At 43.3% G+C, this 16,398-nt stretch overlaps 1 protein-coding gene across 1 annotated transcript; it reads left to right on the top strand.

The window, feature by feature from the left end:
* The first annotated feature begins 774 nt into the window (after positions 1-774).
* On the top strand, positions 775-15,842 carry IL1R2 (interleukin 1 receptor type 2). Its single transcript, XM_042806005.1, has 9 exons — positions 775-827; positions 2,516-2,646; positions 2,767-3,025; positions 5,212-5,386; positions 6,801-6,972; positions 7,964-8,029; positions 9,285-9,420; positions 11,827-11,972; positions 13,242-15,842. Exons 1-9 carry the CDS (start codon positions 802-804, stop codon positions 13,367-13,369), a joined length of 1,239 nt encoding a protein of 412 aa, XP_042661939.1. The 5' UTR covers positions 775-801; the 3' UTR covers positions 13,370-15,842.
* Positions 15,843-16,398: the final 556 nt, after the last annotated feature.

Raw genomic sequence — 16,398 nt, 5'->3', positions numbered from 1 at the left:
GCAGCTGATTCCCGAGGGATCAAGAGGCTGTAAGAAAGGCAGGGTTCCCTGCAGGAGGCATCACATGTCAGGACAAGGCACGGGAAATATCGGCGTGTGGTCCAGTTCCAGACTGAAGTCTCCACTAGGTTGCCCTGTTCTAAACAAGCGGAGGCCAACATTGCCACAATTCATAAGCCGTTCCTTACCCCTTCTGCTCATGAGCCTGGATGCCATAATCTGTTTATATCTGTTAATTCTTTATACTCCATTGTGAAGAGAGCCTTAAATGCAAGCTGTGACACTAAGATGGATGTTTTATGAAAGGAAAGAGGAATCAACCCACTTGTGATTCATGAGCGATCTGGGAACTCACAAAAGATTTATGTTGTCCATGGAGAACTTGCTAAACCACATTAAGTGAAGACTGCAATTATTTAGCTGCTGACTATGCTGCAGGACACCTTTTGTTAGCCATGAGAATTTTTTATTGGAGGTAGAGCGTGAAATAGTCATGTGAAGACACGAGTGTATGAAAACTACCATTCGTCAGAGAAAGGGAAATTTAGTCATGTATTTAGCAGTCATTTCCCCTTTTTTTTTTTTGTGAAATCCAAATACATATTTTCTCCCTCTCTCTCTGTCTTTGTTTCTCTCATCCTCACTCCACGGAAGGAAAGAAAGTTCAGTCTAAAATGTCGTTTGGTTCTGACACAAATCTGATTGGGCAATAAGAGACAAATTTCCGCTGTGTGTTGAGCTAAACCCTATATAAGGTCCTCACTAGCGATTTTTACTCTTATATCATTTCATGAGAAGCTAATGGCTGCAAGACTACAGAAGCACAGGTAAGTGGATCTGATGGAAATCTGGGAATGAAAACCTCTCCTAAACCCTCAGATTGTGTAGGGTTTATGGAGATTGCTAGATAGTAAACCAAAGGGACCAGAAAGCTCTGAACAAAATAACTAAGTATTTTCATCAGGCAAAGGATCTAATGAGAGAGAAACTCCCCTGCTACATGTGAACCATGGGGCCTGTTAACACCGCAGACAAAGCCACTATCACCCACCCAGGTGTGGCCCTGAGAGGGGCTACAGCTCCATGGCAATGCCCTGGAAACCCTTGCAGATCTAGCGGTAGGGGAGATGACCTGTGGTTATGAAACAGTATTATTGAGCAAGAGGTTGGCTTTGTGGTGTTGCAGAGATGACAATAAGCTGGAAATAGTTTATTATAGTGAAACTGTCAGATGTCAGATAAATATAGCTACTGGAACAGGGAGAAATTTGGATTAAAACCGCATTATAAATATGAGCATGGTGGGATACGCAGAAGATGACTGAAGGTGAGTGAGTACCTATGAATATGACTGTATTATATCGGTAGAAATATGGTTTTGCTTTTGGATACAATTTTAAGTAGTTGTCTGGTCATTTAGTATTTGTCCTATGGGACAATCATAGTGTTAGGCTAATGTTAAATGCATGCAATTTACATTTCTGTATATAAAATGAAAATAGTATGTGTCATGTGCATATGTGCACTGTATTGCACATAAACACCTTACATTGAGCATAAACTGGTGCCTATACATATCATGTTTTATGTATTTTTGCCTGTGGTATACTGAAATAACACAAATCAATCAACTGGGTAGCAGCAGCTGAAACCTCATGGCAGGCCAGAAAGCATTCAGTGATGTACTCAGAAGCTGCCTTGCCCGTGCCAGGCCAATACAGATGACAATTAATGAATGACTGGCAGCGGATAGTTTTGTTTTCCCTTAGTGTCACCGTGTCTGATTCTTAGGACAAGTTGTTCAGGGTTTTCCTTTTCTTTTTTTAGCACAGACGGTAATAATATCCACACCGAAAACTCACTTGCACACCAACAGCAGGGTGGGTGTGCATGCCATGGGAATCAAATTTTTTTGTCCCAGGAGTCACAATTGTTGGAGACTTTGAAAGCTTGGCTCTGGTTATAGCAGGAGGTTTGCCTGCAGCCTGATCTATGCTAGCTGGCCTACTTTGGTAGCTATAGCGGGGAAGATAAAGTGACACAGGATTTAATGAGAGCCATACAATGAGGTGGGAGACACCTCAAGTGACTGCTTAAGAGAGCTAAAGTCTATTCTGCTGCATCTTTGCTCCTATGTTCACCCAAGCCACTGCACTACAGCTAACTCGAAGCATCTGACCCGTGTCTCAGTCACATCTGATTGCAAAATAAGCGGAGCTAGATTTTTCCACCTGTAGCTGTTGCACTGAAAAGCCATGGGGACAGCAGCATCCTGTGGTATGTTGTTCACATCTCTGGAGTCAAAGGAAAGGGACAGAAGTGATATGCTTGTGCCAAGCCAGGTGCTCTTGTTCCACAAGCCAGTCCCCCTAAACTAAGGATGAAGAAGCCTTTCTGCTCACTAAGGGTGAAACAAAGCTCACCAGATCCAGAGTGAGGAAAAGAGCAGTTAACTCTTAAGTTAATGTTAAGTATTTCTATTGTATATTCTGTCTTGTGATAAACTTCCATGTAGATTTCAAGACATTTTCCCTCGATCTTCTCCTTCCGATTTCCTCTGGGAAAAAATGTGTGGGCTCTTCTTTGTCCTGGTGACGTGCACAGTGGGTGCATCTGCTTTCAGACTTCAGCAAGTCAAAAGCACAGGTAAGGGCACGTTTGTTTTTTTTTTTTTTTTCCTTCTATCTCCCTCTCCCTTTTTTTTTTTTTTTTTTTTTTTAACATGACTGGCTGATAGTAACGTAAAAATATCTCTGATTTATACAGAAAACTGCCCAGACCACACTGTGTTTTTCAAACATTACTATGAACTGCATGGACAACCTGTGATTCTGAAATGCCCTTCCCCCAGATACAAACATTTGGATTTTTCTGCCTTGACCCCTAATATCACATGGTATAAAAATGGTTCAAAAACCATGATATCAGGACAAGATGAACATCCGAGAATCTGGGCAAAAGGAGATGCACTCTGGTTTTTACCAGCAATTCTAGAAGACTCAGGAGTATACATCTGTACCAGAAGGTGGGTATTTGAAAGAAAATCCAGTGTGCTAACAAGCTGACTATGCCTAAAATGCATTAGCTTGATTCTAAACTCTGGTTGTGTTCAAAGCATGTCTGGATAAGGTAATTTCTTTAATGACTTTATTAGGGAAAAATATATGGCAAGCCAGAACTCTTAAATTCACTGTGTGTCTCCTATAGATACATATACTGAAATCTGGATAAATCATGACACAGTATTGCCACCCTGGCTACGACCTCATGGGGAAACAGTGTACGTGAGAGTTTGTTCTAGCTTATCTGTGAGCCAGTCAGGGCTATGGCAAGCGGGGACGTGCTGCAGGCAGGGGGTTCTGCAAAATGCAACCCTCTTGTTAGAGCTCCAGAGAAACAGCCTTTGCACTTCAGATTGCCTTACGAGGCACATACCAAGGCTTTGGAGTGGCTTCTTTCTTCCCTCTTCCTTATCCCTGGTGTTTACTTTTCCTCTGCTTCACATTTTAGACCAGACTTTGATTGACTTGGTTTTGCTGGAAGATCTGTCATGCGACCTGATGTGTGTTGACTAGGCTGGGACTAGACTTGTGATACTGCAGTGGGTTGAGACTCGGTCACCTTATTTTGAGTATCTAACAGCCCACTGTACAGTTTCAAAAGAGGTACTAGGGTCTGGATTTGTGGGGGAATGAGGAAGGCAAAAATGCCTGTGACCATCAGAGCCTGAACTGCAGAAGGTGTCCCAGGTCCTTGCCCCCTGCCAGCTCCTCCTTCCAGCCAGCCTCCCAGTACACCCCTGGCAATAGACACCTTGTTCTGGGGTCTATAGTGGAAAACACTATACTATAGGGGAAAACAAATACATCCCTGGAGCTGCTGGTGTAGAGTGCAGTTTCCTTGCTGGCACGGTACACCTCATCAGTGACGTGTGTCAGCAGTAGGGGAGATGGACAGGCGGAACTCAAATTAGTAAATCATGCTCAGCATATTGGGTAGGCCTTTCCGCATGTCTCAGCAGCGATTGCAGTGGTGAGGCAGATGTTGATGGCGAGGTGAGAACAACAAAAGGTTGCAAATATTGTCCTAAAGCACAGAGTAGTTGCCTGAGACCTTGAAGGATGGTCTTTAATCCCTTTTCTGGACTATTCTGCCTCAGTTCCCCAACCTATACCACTCTGGCAGTATTATTGACAGCTACAGTAAGGTGCTGTGAAATCTGTCTGAAAAAGATACGCAAGTCCCAAGCACATAGCTTCGTCGCTAACGTTATTACAGGATTAATAAAATACAAAGAAATTGTATTTCCTTTGCAAACCACCCCACAGGGAAGCCACCAGATTTTTTTTCAACACTCTGTAAAATGAGGATAGGAGCCACTAATCACAGGTCTCTGCTTCTGCTGAGAGTATTTTGGCATTAGGCATCTGACCCGTCGGAGACAGCCGGTCACAGTGCCATGGCAGTAGGGTGAGTCCGCCTGCTCGCAGCTCCCAGCTGCTCTCCAGGTTGCAGCCTGGATCCCCTGGCTTTGCTGGTCCCCACAGGGGTCCGGCACTGCCCTGGGTGGAGGCATCTCCAAGTCAGGTTTTTGGAGGTTATAAAGGAACATAGTTTAAGCATCTATCTCCCCCAGTTTGGTCCTCCTTGGAAGTGACTGTCATTTGGGGCCAGAAAGAAAAGTTAAATATTGCAAAACTTTAGAAACGGGAATGCCTTCTTCTCTATGCAAAATAATACATACCCACAGAAATGGCTACTGGTTGTACAGTAGTAACTGCAGATGTATTTTAATACATGCTTTAAGCTTTTTTTTCATCCTTAGGTCCCAGTCATTAGGGTTTTCACAGTCAAGACCTCTTTCAAGGAAACGGTGGAGGGTTCGTGACATACCTGCTATTGTTCAGGGAAATATGTTCCCCCTCCTTGCAAAATTAAACTCATGCCTTAGCCTAAGGGTGCACAGCAAACTTGGTGTACAAAAAAGAAAAGAAAAAACAAGCTCCGAGGGAGGCATGTGCCAACAACATGTTTAGATTGTATCAAAAAAAAAGAGTACCAGTGATTGTCCATCATCCCTCTTGGTATGATCTCAGTCTTAGCCTCTTAGAAACTGCTGAGAAGGGAAACAGAGCTAGGATAAAACCAAGGGTGTCACTTGAGTTCCCCTTGTCTCTGGTGGGTGCTCACCTCTCCCTTCCCTGTCTGCAGGAACTCCTCCTACTGCGCCGAGGTCTCCATCCACCTCACGGTTGTGGAGAAAAGAGCTGCTCATGAGATTGCCTATCCCCAGGTCCTCTTCACTTTCACCTCTGGAAAGATTGTTTGCCCTGAACTGTGGGATTATACACCAAATAGGACAAGCCTGGAGCTCAAGTGGTACAAGGTAGAACTTTCACCTCCTCTTTGCACAAAATGTAATCCCAACCTGTTTGTAAAGGCACATACATCTCCACTTTCTCCTGAACATCATGTTGTTAAAGTCATAAGCACAGCACAATATACTGGGAATTGTGGGACAGAGGTATATATTTTAAGAAAAGTTGTCTGGGGTGGACTCAGCACAGGGTGAAGTTCTTCACTTGTTATATACACTAATAGGCAGTGTAACTATTTTTAAGGCTACCCTGACTCCAGGGTTTGCCACATCAGATTAGGCCCTTCTCTTTGGTGCTATGCTTCTTTTTACAGTCCCTCTAGTGAATCCCATAAAGTAGGATCTCCCAGTGATGCTTCCCCCGTGTGAGCTGTTCAGATGGTAGCTTTCAGTAATGAACAGAAATACGGCATTTGGAAATACTAGAGTTGTCACACAATGCTTATAGTGTTTTCTGTCTAACTTGCCAGTCCATTGCTTTTCAAGTAGGCAAGCCTGGTTTTGCCTGTAAGGTCAAATATCCTTCAGCTGATCATCCTCAGACGTACAATCTTGCAATGGACAGCACAGGATTCTTCTTATATTTCCATAATACCTTTGTTTAGCTTTTATTTACACTTCCACTATGCTCTTAGGCTCTGCCTCGTGCAGCTATCATTCTTGCCATGGGATGTAATGCCTAGGGTGGCTTCATACAGCAGTGCCTATGCTGTGATTGGGACCATACCAGCAAAATGTCTCTGCTCAGGATTCCCTTCAGAAGCAGGCTATAACCCACTTACCCAAGGAAAATGCTGCTCCCCTCAATATGGTTCTTGTTACAACTGTTAGAAGGAGCTAGCCTGCCTTCATGGAGAAGGAACATCATCGCTCCTAGCAGGGCTCCAACCTGTGTGTGAACAGGGCCTTAGTGATCCAGAGCAGGGATGGATCACAGTTTATGACATCATGTAGGGCAAGAGTTTTGTGACAATTTTCATGATTACTAGCATTTATCTTCAAAGAATGCCTTAGAATATTACTCCTATGAGGACATGTATGGAAAGTAATAGTGTTGTGAAAACCATGATCACTAAAATGGTTCTGTCTTAGAAGAATGTATTAGATAGTTACTCTTAAGTGGACCCAGGAAAGTGCCTGTTATATCTTTTCCATCTTAAAATGTGTACTTCATTGAAAAGCTATACACACACACTGTAGATAGCGATTCTTCACACTTCATATAGTGCCTCAAAGCATTTTAGAGACAGATACACAACTGAAGAACTTGTCCTTTGGTGGGAGAGTGGAACTGCTCAGATTTCCCACTGATAAGCGAACTTTTAACAACAGAGAGACAGGGGTAAGTAATTTTGTCTGGAAGTTACACAGGGTGTAACCACTCCTACCCGAGCCATAACACCAGTTGCTGTCCTTTCTCCAGGATGCTCTGCCTTTGGAAGACAATGAAAAATTTGTAATTCTGAAAGGTTCGACTTCTCTGATCATGACTTCTGTACTACCAACAGACACTGGCTATTATACCTGCAAGATGTCATTTCCATTTGAAGGTGTAATGTATGAAATCACCCGAACAATTCATCTGAAGACTGTTGGTAAATATTGACCCCTTGAAACATTACAGCACTTAAGAAAAATGTCTTGTTAATGTGACTCAGGAGAGTAACTCATACGTGGCCTCCCAGCACGGTGAAGGGAAGTGGGAGGCCACGGGTGCTTGCTTTGGCACTGATGAGCTTCCCAGAGCCCCCCAGCAGGGCTGGGGTCACCCCACTGCCTGATTTAGAGCAGATACGTGGGAGGCAGAACTCGGTGTTGCAGGTGCCTGCAGAAGAATTTAGGAAGAATTTATGCCTGAGGGTGGCGGTGAGGAGGGGGCGTCACTGCAAAAGACCTCAGAGGGCGTAGGGAATAAAACATTCACCACCCACTCAGGCGGGGGGCGGGGGGAAGCCCGCCATTTCGCAATCGCCTGAACCCGGCTCGCTCCGCCGAGCGGCCAGCAGGGGGCGCGCGCGCGCCCGGGAGCCGCCAGCGCCGCCCCGCCCCTTTCCCCGCCCCTCGCCCACTCCCCGCCCATCCCCGCGCGCCCGGCCCCGCCCGTTTCCCCGCCCCCTCGCCCCGCCCCGCCTGTCCGCCCCGGCCCGATTCCACGCCTCGCTGGCGTGGGAGTGCCGAGGGCGTAGTTTCGTGTTTACGGATCCGTGCTCTGCCTAAATTTGCGGCTTTTCCGTTTTTGCGAGTGTGCAGTGGGTGTGCAAGGGTGTCGGCACCCCCCGCTCACGGAAAGCGCCGTGCGTAGCGCCTGGTGTTGCTGTTGCTTCCCAAAGACCCTCACTCGTGGGCCGTCAGTTTGTCACCGTGCGGCTTTCAGGATCAAGGTGCGAGCTTGATCCTGTCCATCCCCACAAGCACAGATCTCCAGGCTGGAAACTGGGGTGTCTCTCTTTGCCAGTGGGTTTAATAACCAGAGGCTTTCCTGGAAGGTGAAGGATGTTGAGCCGAGTGGCACGTTTCTGTCTGTAGTTCTGGGGCAGCACCCACGTTTTCTGTTGTGCCAGCACTGACTCTGTTGTCTTTCTCCAGAACGAGAAAAGAGAATTACCCCAATAATTGTGTATCCAACACAAAAGACGACTTCGGCTGCTCTTGGTAAGGCTCAGCATTATTTTTGGAAACATCAGGCAAAAATTAGAGCTGGTCCTCTAGTGGTGTCATTTGTTGGCATAAATTGTTGTACTTTTGATCTCAATTATATTTGCTGAGAGTTGGTGTTGGAGCAGTTTTTGCTTACTACCTGCAGCTAGATGCTGTCTTCCATATAGGAGAAACTGCAGAACTGCTGTAGATTTTAGCCACTAGCAAAGCAAAAGAAGCATGTTTGCACCATTAGATCAGCTGTCTAGAGTTCCCCTTTCACTAAGAACTTTCCTTTATCAGTATTCCCTCAGATTGGTCCAGGTTATCTGGTGGCTTTGAATGAGCCATCTAGCTCTTTTGGAAGAAGACTTTTTTCCATCACTTTTTACTGTCTGACCTAGACAGTTGTTAGTTAGCAAGTACCTTGATAGATCTCAAGTTTTAATTGAGGAGTATATTATGGCAACAAATTTCTGTTACATTTCCTCTTCTCAGAAAATGCTAGGTATATTTTACACTAAGCATTTTTATTTACTTGGGTACTACACTCACAGTTGTGTCCTATGATGTCTGAGTTTTCCCTGCCACTTTCCTTTCCATCGGCGTAGGACTACCAAGTCACACTCTTTTTTTTTTTTTTTTTGCCTATCTAGCTCTGTGGAGTCTTTTATATCCCTTTTTTCACCATCTGCACAGATATAATAATAAAATTGTTTGCATTATTGAGCCCTGCATTTTCCATATAATATAGATACGCACCAGATTGAAGGCTTTTTATCTTTAGCTCCAAGTTACAATAATTGCAGCAAAACTACTGAATTTTTGCATGATCATTTTATCTCTGGAGGTCCTACCTTGAGCTGAATGCTCTTGTCCACAGCACCTCTGAGTGAAGCTACACTGCTGGTCAATGCAGTTGCACCATAGTGGTAAACCACACCGTGCCCTTTGGGCTGCAGTACGTCAGAAGGAGCAAGGCCACAAGAACACAGCTTTGCCTCCTGAGGAATGTGTCTAGTGCAAGAGTTGCTAACTGTTGCAATGGGAAAATAACTTGGTTAGCAGCAGGAAGGCCTGCCAAACTGAAGGGTCTTGCTGCCAAGGAGGGGATCAAAAGCAATCTGGGGATTAACTTCATTTTTTAATGTAGTGGTGCTGGATGTGTGTGGGAGCTTGAGCTCCCACTGGAGATGTTGGTTTTCACCAAGAGAAAGAGTAGTTTTGCATGTGTACCCCAGTGCGTTTTTAATATTTCTCTTACCAACAGGCTCCAAGATGACTCTCCCATGCAAAGTGTTTGTTGGACTGAGCAGCCACATCCACACTGATGTGGAATGGCTAGCAAATGACACCATCGTCGATGTGGTTTACAAGAAAAGCAGAGTTACACAGGGAGAACGACAGTAAGTCCAGCTGAAAGTGTTTCCTTGTGCTTGTTATTTAACCTGCAGTGGTACAGGGGCTCTCAGTGCAGCTGAATGACAGGTAGTGGAATGGGATAAGCACAGGTCTGAAGTGAAGGTGAGAGCTGAGAAAAAAACAGGCAGGCAAGCAAAAAAACCCCCAAACCCAACCCAGACAGGGTGAAATCAATTCTTTATCTCTGTTTGGTTGTTGGGTTTTTTTTGTTGGTTTTTTTTTTTTTTTTTTTTTTTTTTATTGTTCATGGTATACTGTGAATGAGCCAACTTTGAGGCTTGAAGCACATTTTCCTGGGCAGCTAAGCTGATGAAGAGCTGACTGCAGTGGAAAGCAATGGGACTTGATCCTTCCCAGTGCTTCTCTTATCTCTTTCCTTGCCCCGCGCCAGTGAAATGGCAACATCCTCTCCCCGACATTCATGAAGTTCTCTCAACACAGTAAGACAACAGAAAACTATTCACTGGTTTCTTTATGTTTTATTTTTTTTGTTTTTTTTTTTTTTTTTTTTTAGCATGATTCTTTTTTTTTCCTGAGGCTTGTTCTCTTCCACATTAGTGAGTTAAAGTGACTCACAGAGACGCCCAATGAGTGCTAGAGCTGGCGTCAGGGCAGCACTGGGGGGGGGGATGCTGGTGGGAGGGAGAAGCAGGATGTCCCACATCCTCTTGCCCTGATCCATTGTCTTTCCCAATCTTCTGGAGCCTTCCCTCAGCTGTCTCATAGCTGCATGCCTCAGGGCTTTTTCTGCTAGGAAAGGAGGGAAAAGATCTGCTTTCTGCACCTGCGACATGTCACCTGAGCAGCGCGAACTCGCTACGTTTAGGCATGCTTTGCAAATGTGAGGTAAACCTACTGACTGAAATTTCTTCATTGAGGTCCAAGTCTTTGTGTTTTATCTCTCATTTGATGATGTCCACAGAAGTCCTCATCCTCACCTGCGTCACAGTGGCTCTGCCCGCACTGGTGGACAGAGCTAGGAAGGTTCCTGGGTATAACAGCTGTCATTGCCTCTGCTGTTAATGGTTAAACTGGTTAATCACCTTCCCAAAGAGCTCCTGGCTATTGATTAGGATTTAGCATGGGGCAGGGAACATTCCCAGCAGAGTCTGGGGATGTGGCATCCCTATTTTGAGGGACAAGAGCGTTTAACAGTTATGTATGTGAGCTGGTTTTGGCCATCTGTGGCCATCAGTGCCAGATAACAACCTGGCCATGTTTCATTTATTGCATAGCTGCAGCCAGAGGTAACATGGTAACTCAGCTATATGACCAAGCCCTCATGTGATATCACATTCCACACAGCATGATTGAGACCATTCATTTATGATGTTGCTTATATGGATAAGTGACAGTGCATTAAACCTGTGGTCAAGACCATAAAATGTACTGTGGCCACAGTCTACAGGCTTTAGAATAGAGCAGCACATGTACTTTCCTACTTGGACTTCAAAAATTATTTTTATTGTTACTATCACTATCATTATTACCCTTGGTTAGTATTATACAATTGCACAAGGACAGGGACTATGCCAGTCAGGGCTCATGCGGAGCCCACGGTGCTGAGACACCCCAGTCCTGCCAGAAGCCCTCAGAATGGCAGCAATGCCAAACAGGTCAAATGCCACCGGGAACACCAATTTCCCACGGAACTCTCTAGCAAAGTGTTGCTGCCTCTCTGGGGTGCGGTCCTGGCGGGAGGGTGCAGGGAGCTGCATTACCGCAGCGCATAGCAGAGTCATGATCAGATCACTAACGGGCAGCCGGACAACGGCTCCAGCAATGGCTGAAAGGTAAGAAGAGACAATGTTTGGCTGAAGCTAGAAAATCACTTTTAAATAGTCAGACTGATGAAACAATCAGGTTGAAGGAAGCTGGAAACTTCCTAGGCAGTTTCTTGTATGGAGCTTTTGGCTTTGGGTGCATGGTAGACATGAATGGTGGTTCAGCTTGCTGAGCGAGGATTTGCAGGGTTATGTTCTCCATGTGTCCTCTTCCAGCTGACAGTAAGAATTAATTTCAGAAATGAATAGGTGGTTAGAGAGAAGCAATAAGGTCCTTCCACAATGCTGTGTAGAGAGCTCAAAGATATACAGAATTCTGTTTGCCTTTCTTCCCTCCTTTTTCTTTATTTTTGCAAGACAAATCCAGAACATTTTTTCCTGGAAACTTCAACAAGTGCAGGATGGATACTGACTTCTGAGACTCAAATAGTTGGCACAACTGGGCTGAAAGACACAGGTGTCCTCTAATGCCGAGAGGCTAGTTCAGAAATGAGCAAATATCCAATGCATTTTCTTGCTATGTGCTGTTAGGATGAACACATCAAAAAGACAAAAGTCAGCTTATAAAAGGATTTAACATTATTTTTTTTCTTCTTCTTCTTCCAGAGAAATTGTAGAAAATGGTGAAAACTTCATTGAAGTGCCACTGATTTTTGATTCTGTCGAAGAGGTGGATTTTTACACAGACTTTATGTGTCTGGCCCAGAACAGATATGGATACCAAGTACTGCCAACAAGGGTCAAGCAGGAAGGTAACTAGTTTTACTGCCTATTTGGGATAATTGTTGTCATTATTCTAATGCTAAATTATCATCCAAGCCTTTTATACCGTCAGAGCTAGTATTGGGATGAATTATTGCCTGGGGAAAAACTGATTGCCTCTTTCACCTGTAGACTTCGACATAGCCTGTTCACAAAATACACTCTGGGTCATTCACTGACATTTTCTGCAGGGATAAGGATCTGTGCTGGTATATCTGTTCACTGGATAGGGCTCCAATTCAGATACACTTTGTGAAATGATGGCTCCAGTGAGACTACTGGCAAACTCCCATTGGGTGCAGCAGGGCCAGATCTCCTCTAGTTCCTCAACAAATAGTGAATGAAAAAAAAAAAAGACAATAGCAAAATAAATATCAGAGTATTCCTTCTCCTCGTGCTCAGACTGCTGCCAAAATAACAAGAAGTGTAAATTACGATGGATGTCATTATTTTGGCTCCTACTGATGGGAAGGGAAGCCCTAAGCTCAGTGCAATTAATTTTGCAGTATGATGGACCATTTGCCAAGAACCAGCTGTAAAAACAATGTGAAGCAATGCGAATTGTTTCTTTGCATGATGTTGATGAATCATCAAAGCTTGCTCACACTGTCTTAGAGAGGCACATGAACATTTACCATCTTCATTATGAGTTATAACTCATGACTCACTCCAGCATCCTATGATGAGGGATTTGTACTCATTTGCTGCCCTTGTCTTCCATGAGCTACACAGGTATTACTACAGAGAAGGCAATCCATGAACCAATATAAGTTGGAACAATCCCAAATAGTCTGGAATGACACTGGTCTTGGAAATTAACTGTATTTTTGGAAAAAGTTCAGAGTCTTGGCTTGATCATTAGTAATTTATAGGCTGCTCTGTCTGAGAAAATTATTCACAGAGCTTGAGGGTGGACAAGCTGTTATGTACTCCCTTTCCACACAGTGCTTTTATTTCCTGCTAATTAAGATAGAAAGCATATAGCCACCCTGAGCAGGGGTTGGGAAGAGTCATCTGCGTGCAAAAGGATTAAACTTCAAATTCGCACCCTCTTGTTTTCCAGTTCTTCCTCCCATCTTCATAAATCCATTTCCCAGAGAACTCAACCAACAGGCCTCTTCCTTTCACAGGTGATCAACCCTGCTGGAAGGTTAACTTGCAGACATCCTTTTAATTGTGACTTCTCTTCCTCACTGAACTTAGAGAACTATGTTCTTGGGAGGTTTTTTTGAAAATATGTAATTTCTTTACTTTTCCAGCTGTCGGCTTGTCCTGGTACATTGCAATGATTCCTGTCACATTGGCCTGCGTGATCTTGGTGGGGATATACATACACAAGTGCTGGAAGCAGAGAGCTGACAAAGGATACACAATAGCAAAGGTTTAAAATCTGCTTTATTCTCCTATCGCCAGCAGAACAAAAATATCATCTTGACTATCTTTCATGTGAGACACAGAGACATTTCAGACCAGACATACTGCTTTCCCAGCAGATGGAGATATATATCAGCTATTTTCCTCTTCTCCAAGTCTTCTCCGATCTGATGAAGTATTATAAGTTAGGATTTTTATGCTGCCTAGATGCAGAAAACCTGCTTCTATTATTTTGCAAGTAGGGTGAAAACTGTAGCACTTTGGAACACAGGATAGCAGGAATGTGCCCTGAATGTAAGAAGAGTAGGGAAAGGGAGGTGCTCTCTCCCTTTGTAATTCCAATAGTCTTATTGTTCAAAACAAAATGGAAAAGACCCCCCCTAAAATCTAAAAGTTAGAAGTTAAAAAAGATTGCTATAAGAGGACTATTCCAAACCAGAGTGAAAATGCAGTTTTCTTACACATCCAAACTCATTTTATTTTACTTCAGTCTAAAAAGAGCCAGTGTTTTCCCTTTTCCAAAGCCAAACACAGTTGTCATAGCAACTGTATATCTATGAACTTTTCCACAGAAGATCTCAATTTTTTCACCATTTGGATTATTCTTTGCTTAAATGGACTGTCTCAGAATATCCCTCCCCCAGACATAACTACATTGGTGTAAAAGATAATTGTACGCTGGAGAATTCAGTTCTTTCCTATCTACCAATATCTCATAGCTAGAGATTTATAGGCAGCTGTAGCATGTTGTTATCTTTGACAAGAAAATAATTTGGAGTCATGTTTTAGTTTTTTGAGAGTTATTTGACTAACACAAAATTTTATTCCTGGAAATGACTGGACAGATTACGAGTTACAATGTACAGTCTTGCCCTTCTGTGACTCTAACCCTTTCCATGACTGGCCTGATTCTCCTCTCATATTGCTATGAGTGTAAAAGACTGGCATAGATTCTCATAAGCAATGAGTCTGCATTGGTCTAAAGCTGGTGCAGCTTCAGGAACCTTGTGTCCTTTAAATTGAAGTATGCAAATTGATTACTCATGATGCAAAATGCTGCCCATTAGGTTAATCTAACTGGATCCCAGTCTTGACAAAAATCAGAAGGAAGCAATAAATAATCAGTGGCCATGTTGTAATTGGAGGATCAGAATGAGTAGAATGACCTGGTTACTTCCACTGCCAAGAGATAATACTTACGATAGCTGAGAAGTAGTTCCATCATATATAATGTTCACTATCTTCATCTGTACAGGAGGGGAAGAGATCCAGTCTTAAGGTCTAGATTGTTACAGACCCATAACTGACACCTCTCACAGATACCAAAGATAAAGTTCAGTAAATCACCCCAGAGGTTTTTCAAACACTGTAGGAAAAGAAATAATCAGGAAAAATGCTGGCTCCAAAGCAAAAAAATGTAAAGTTAGAATGTTAGAACTGCATCTGGCATCACAAACTAAGGAAATGAACAACTCGCATCCATCTGGAAGAGGACAAGGACGTAATCTAATTCCTTTCCACCATCTCTTATAGATGGTTCTGAGTTGAGCCCAATAAATATCTGGAAGGATTTTAAAGACTAGGATGTGACTTGAATTAAGAAACACTTTGATCTATTAGAAAGAACCTTCACTTTTTACAAGATTTAAGTCAAAGTCTCCCTTTAAATATTCTAAATGTTTGCTGTGAAGATACAGGTACAGAGATTAGATTTCTGACACAATATGAGTCAATGTCAGCCAAAGAAGACCACAAGACTTACTGTTTCCAAGTGCAGGGTATTAAAGATGATAGCAAAGAATACATATGTTTTATGGGCAGTTGGGAAAAAGGTTGTTGCAAGTGAGGAAAACAGTCAATCCACTTGACTATCAGTTCTTTGAAGGAAGAAAACTGTAGATGAACTGATCGTTGCTGGAAGAAACATAAAAAATGTTTTAGGTATGTCGAGAATGATCATTTTTATGAAGAAATTGCTAGTCTGTAGCTAGACAACAACCTAGACTTGCCAGTAAGTGTAACCTTTCAAAATGTGATTTGTTCTTCCTATCCATCTGTATCCTCCAAGAATAGTGTGATCACACATCTGGCTGTAGGCGTGGGATTGGATTTCACTAAGTAGTGGAAAAGAAGTAGAACTTCTGGTATATGGGGGTATTGGTGCCATGAGAAAGTGAAATACCTCAGATCCTTCTCCAAACTAGAGAAAGGGAAAAAATGTGAATGTGAGATAAAAGTTAGGCATACAGAGAGCTCATGTTACATACTCAGTGGTGTCTTGAATACAAGGGAAACATAAAGAAACACACGTTTATATTTTATGAAGTGATATTTCCATCTCTGATTACTGTGTAGTAATATTCTGAAGGCTTTCATCATAGATAGACTTGTTCAAGTGAACTACATAGTGTAAAAGTTTTACAGGTATACTTGAACAAGTGACCTACATAATGTAAATGTTTTACATAGATTTGTATTTTTATAAACAAGGGTAACATGATCTATATTTTTGAAAATGTTATGTGAAAAATGAAAAAATATAAAAAACAAAACCAAAGTGCTGGTGTGTGAGTTGAGTGGGAAGGAAGATGTGAAATGCATCTTTGGGGGTGGCAGCTCTTTCCCAGAAAGGTGTGATTTTTCCAGCTCTGCTGCAGAGGGGCTCATCCCTGGGGGCACGGCGACCCCTCCTCCTCTGTCTTCAACCACTTCTGCTCTCACCCTGTGACTGGGCCTTGTCACACCAATGGGGGACTGAATCCTGATGGGCCAAGCTCCTTTCTTGACTGCCGCCACGTTCCTGGCTGTCCTTGCTCTGCAGTTCCCTGAGCATTTAGGCTCACCCTGGACAGGTGGTATTGGGTGATATTTCTCTGCCTAACAGCTGTCGAAGTTTTGTGTTCCCCCACTGACTTCTGTGGGCAGACTTCTGGAACTGTAGGTTAACACAGATTGTCACTGTGGGGATGGGAATTTAGCATGTGTTCCTCAGGTGGGGAGATCTGTCTTATTCAGCTTCCAAAGGCAAAATGTATGTCTCCT

The sequence above is a fragment of the Tyto alba genome, unplaced genomic scaffold, assembly GCF_018691265.1.
Source record: "Tyto alba isolate M040663 unplaced genomic scaffold, T.alba_DEE_v4.0 Super-Scaffold_45, whole genome shotgun sequence".
Taxonomy (NCBI): domain Eukaryota; kingdom Metazoa; phylum Chordata; class Aves; order Strigiformes; family Tytonidae; genus Tyto; species Tyto alba.
Note: the sequence above shows the minus strand (reverse complement) of the source record. Positions and strands in the feature narration are given on the sequence as shown.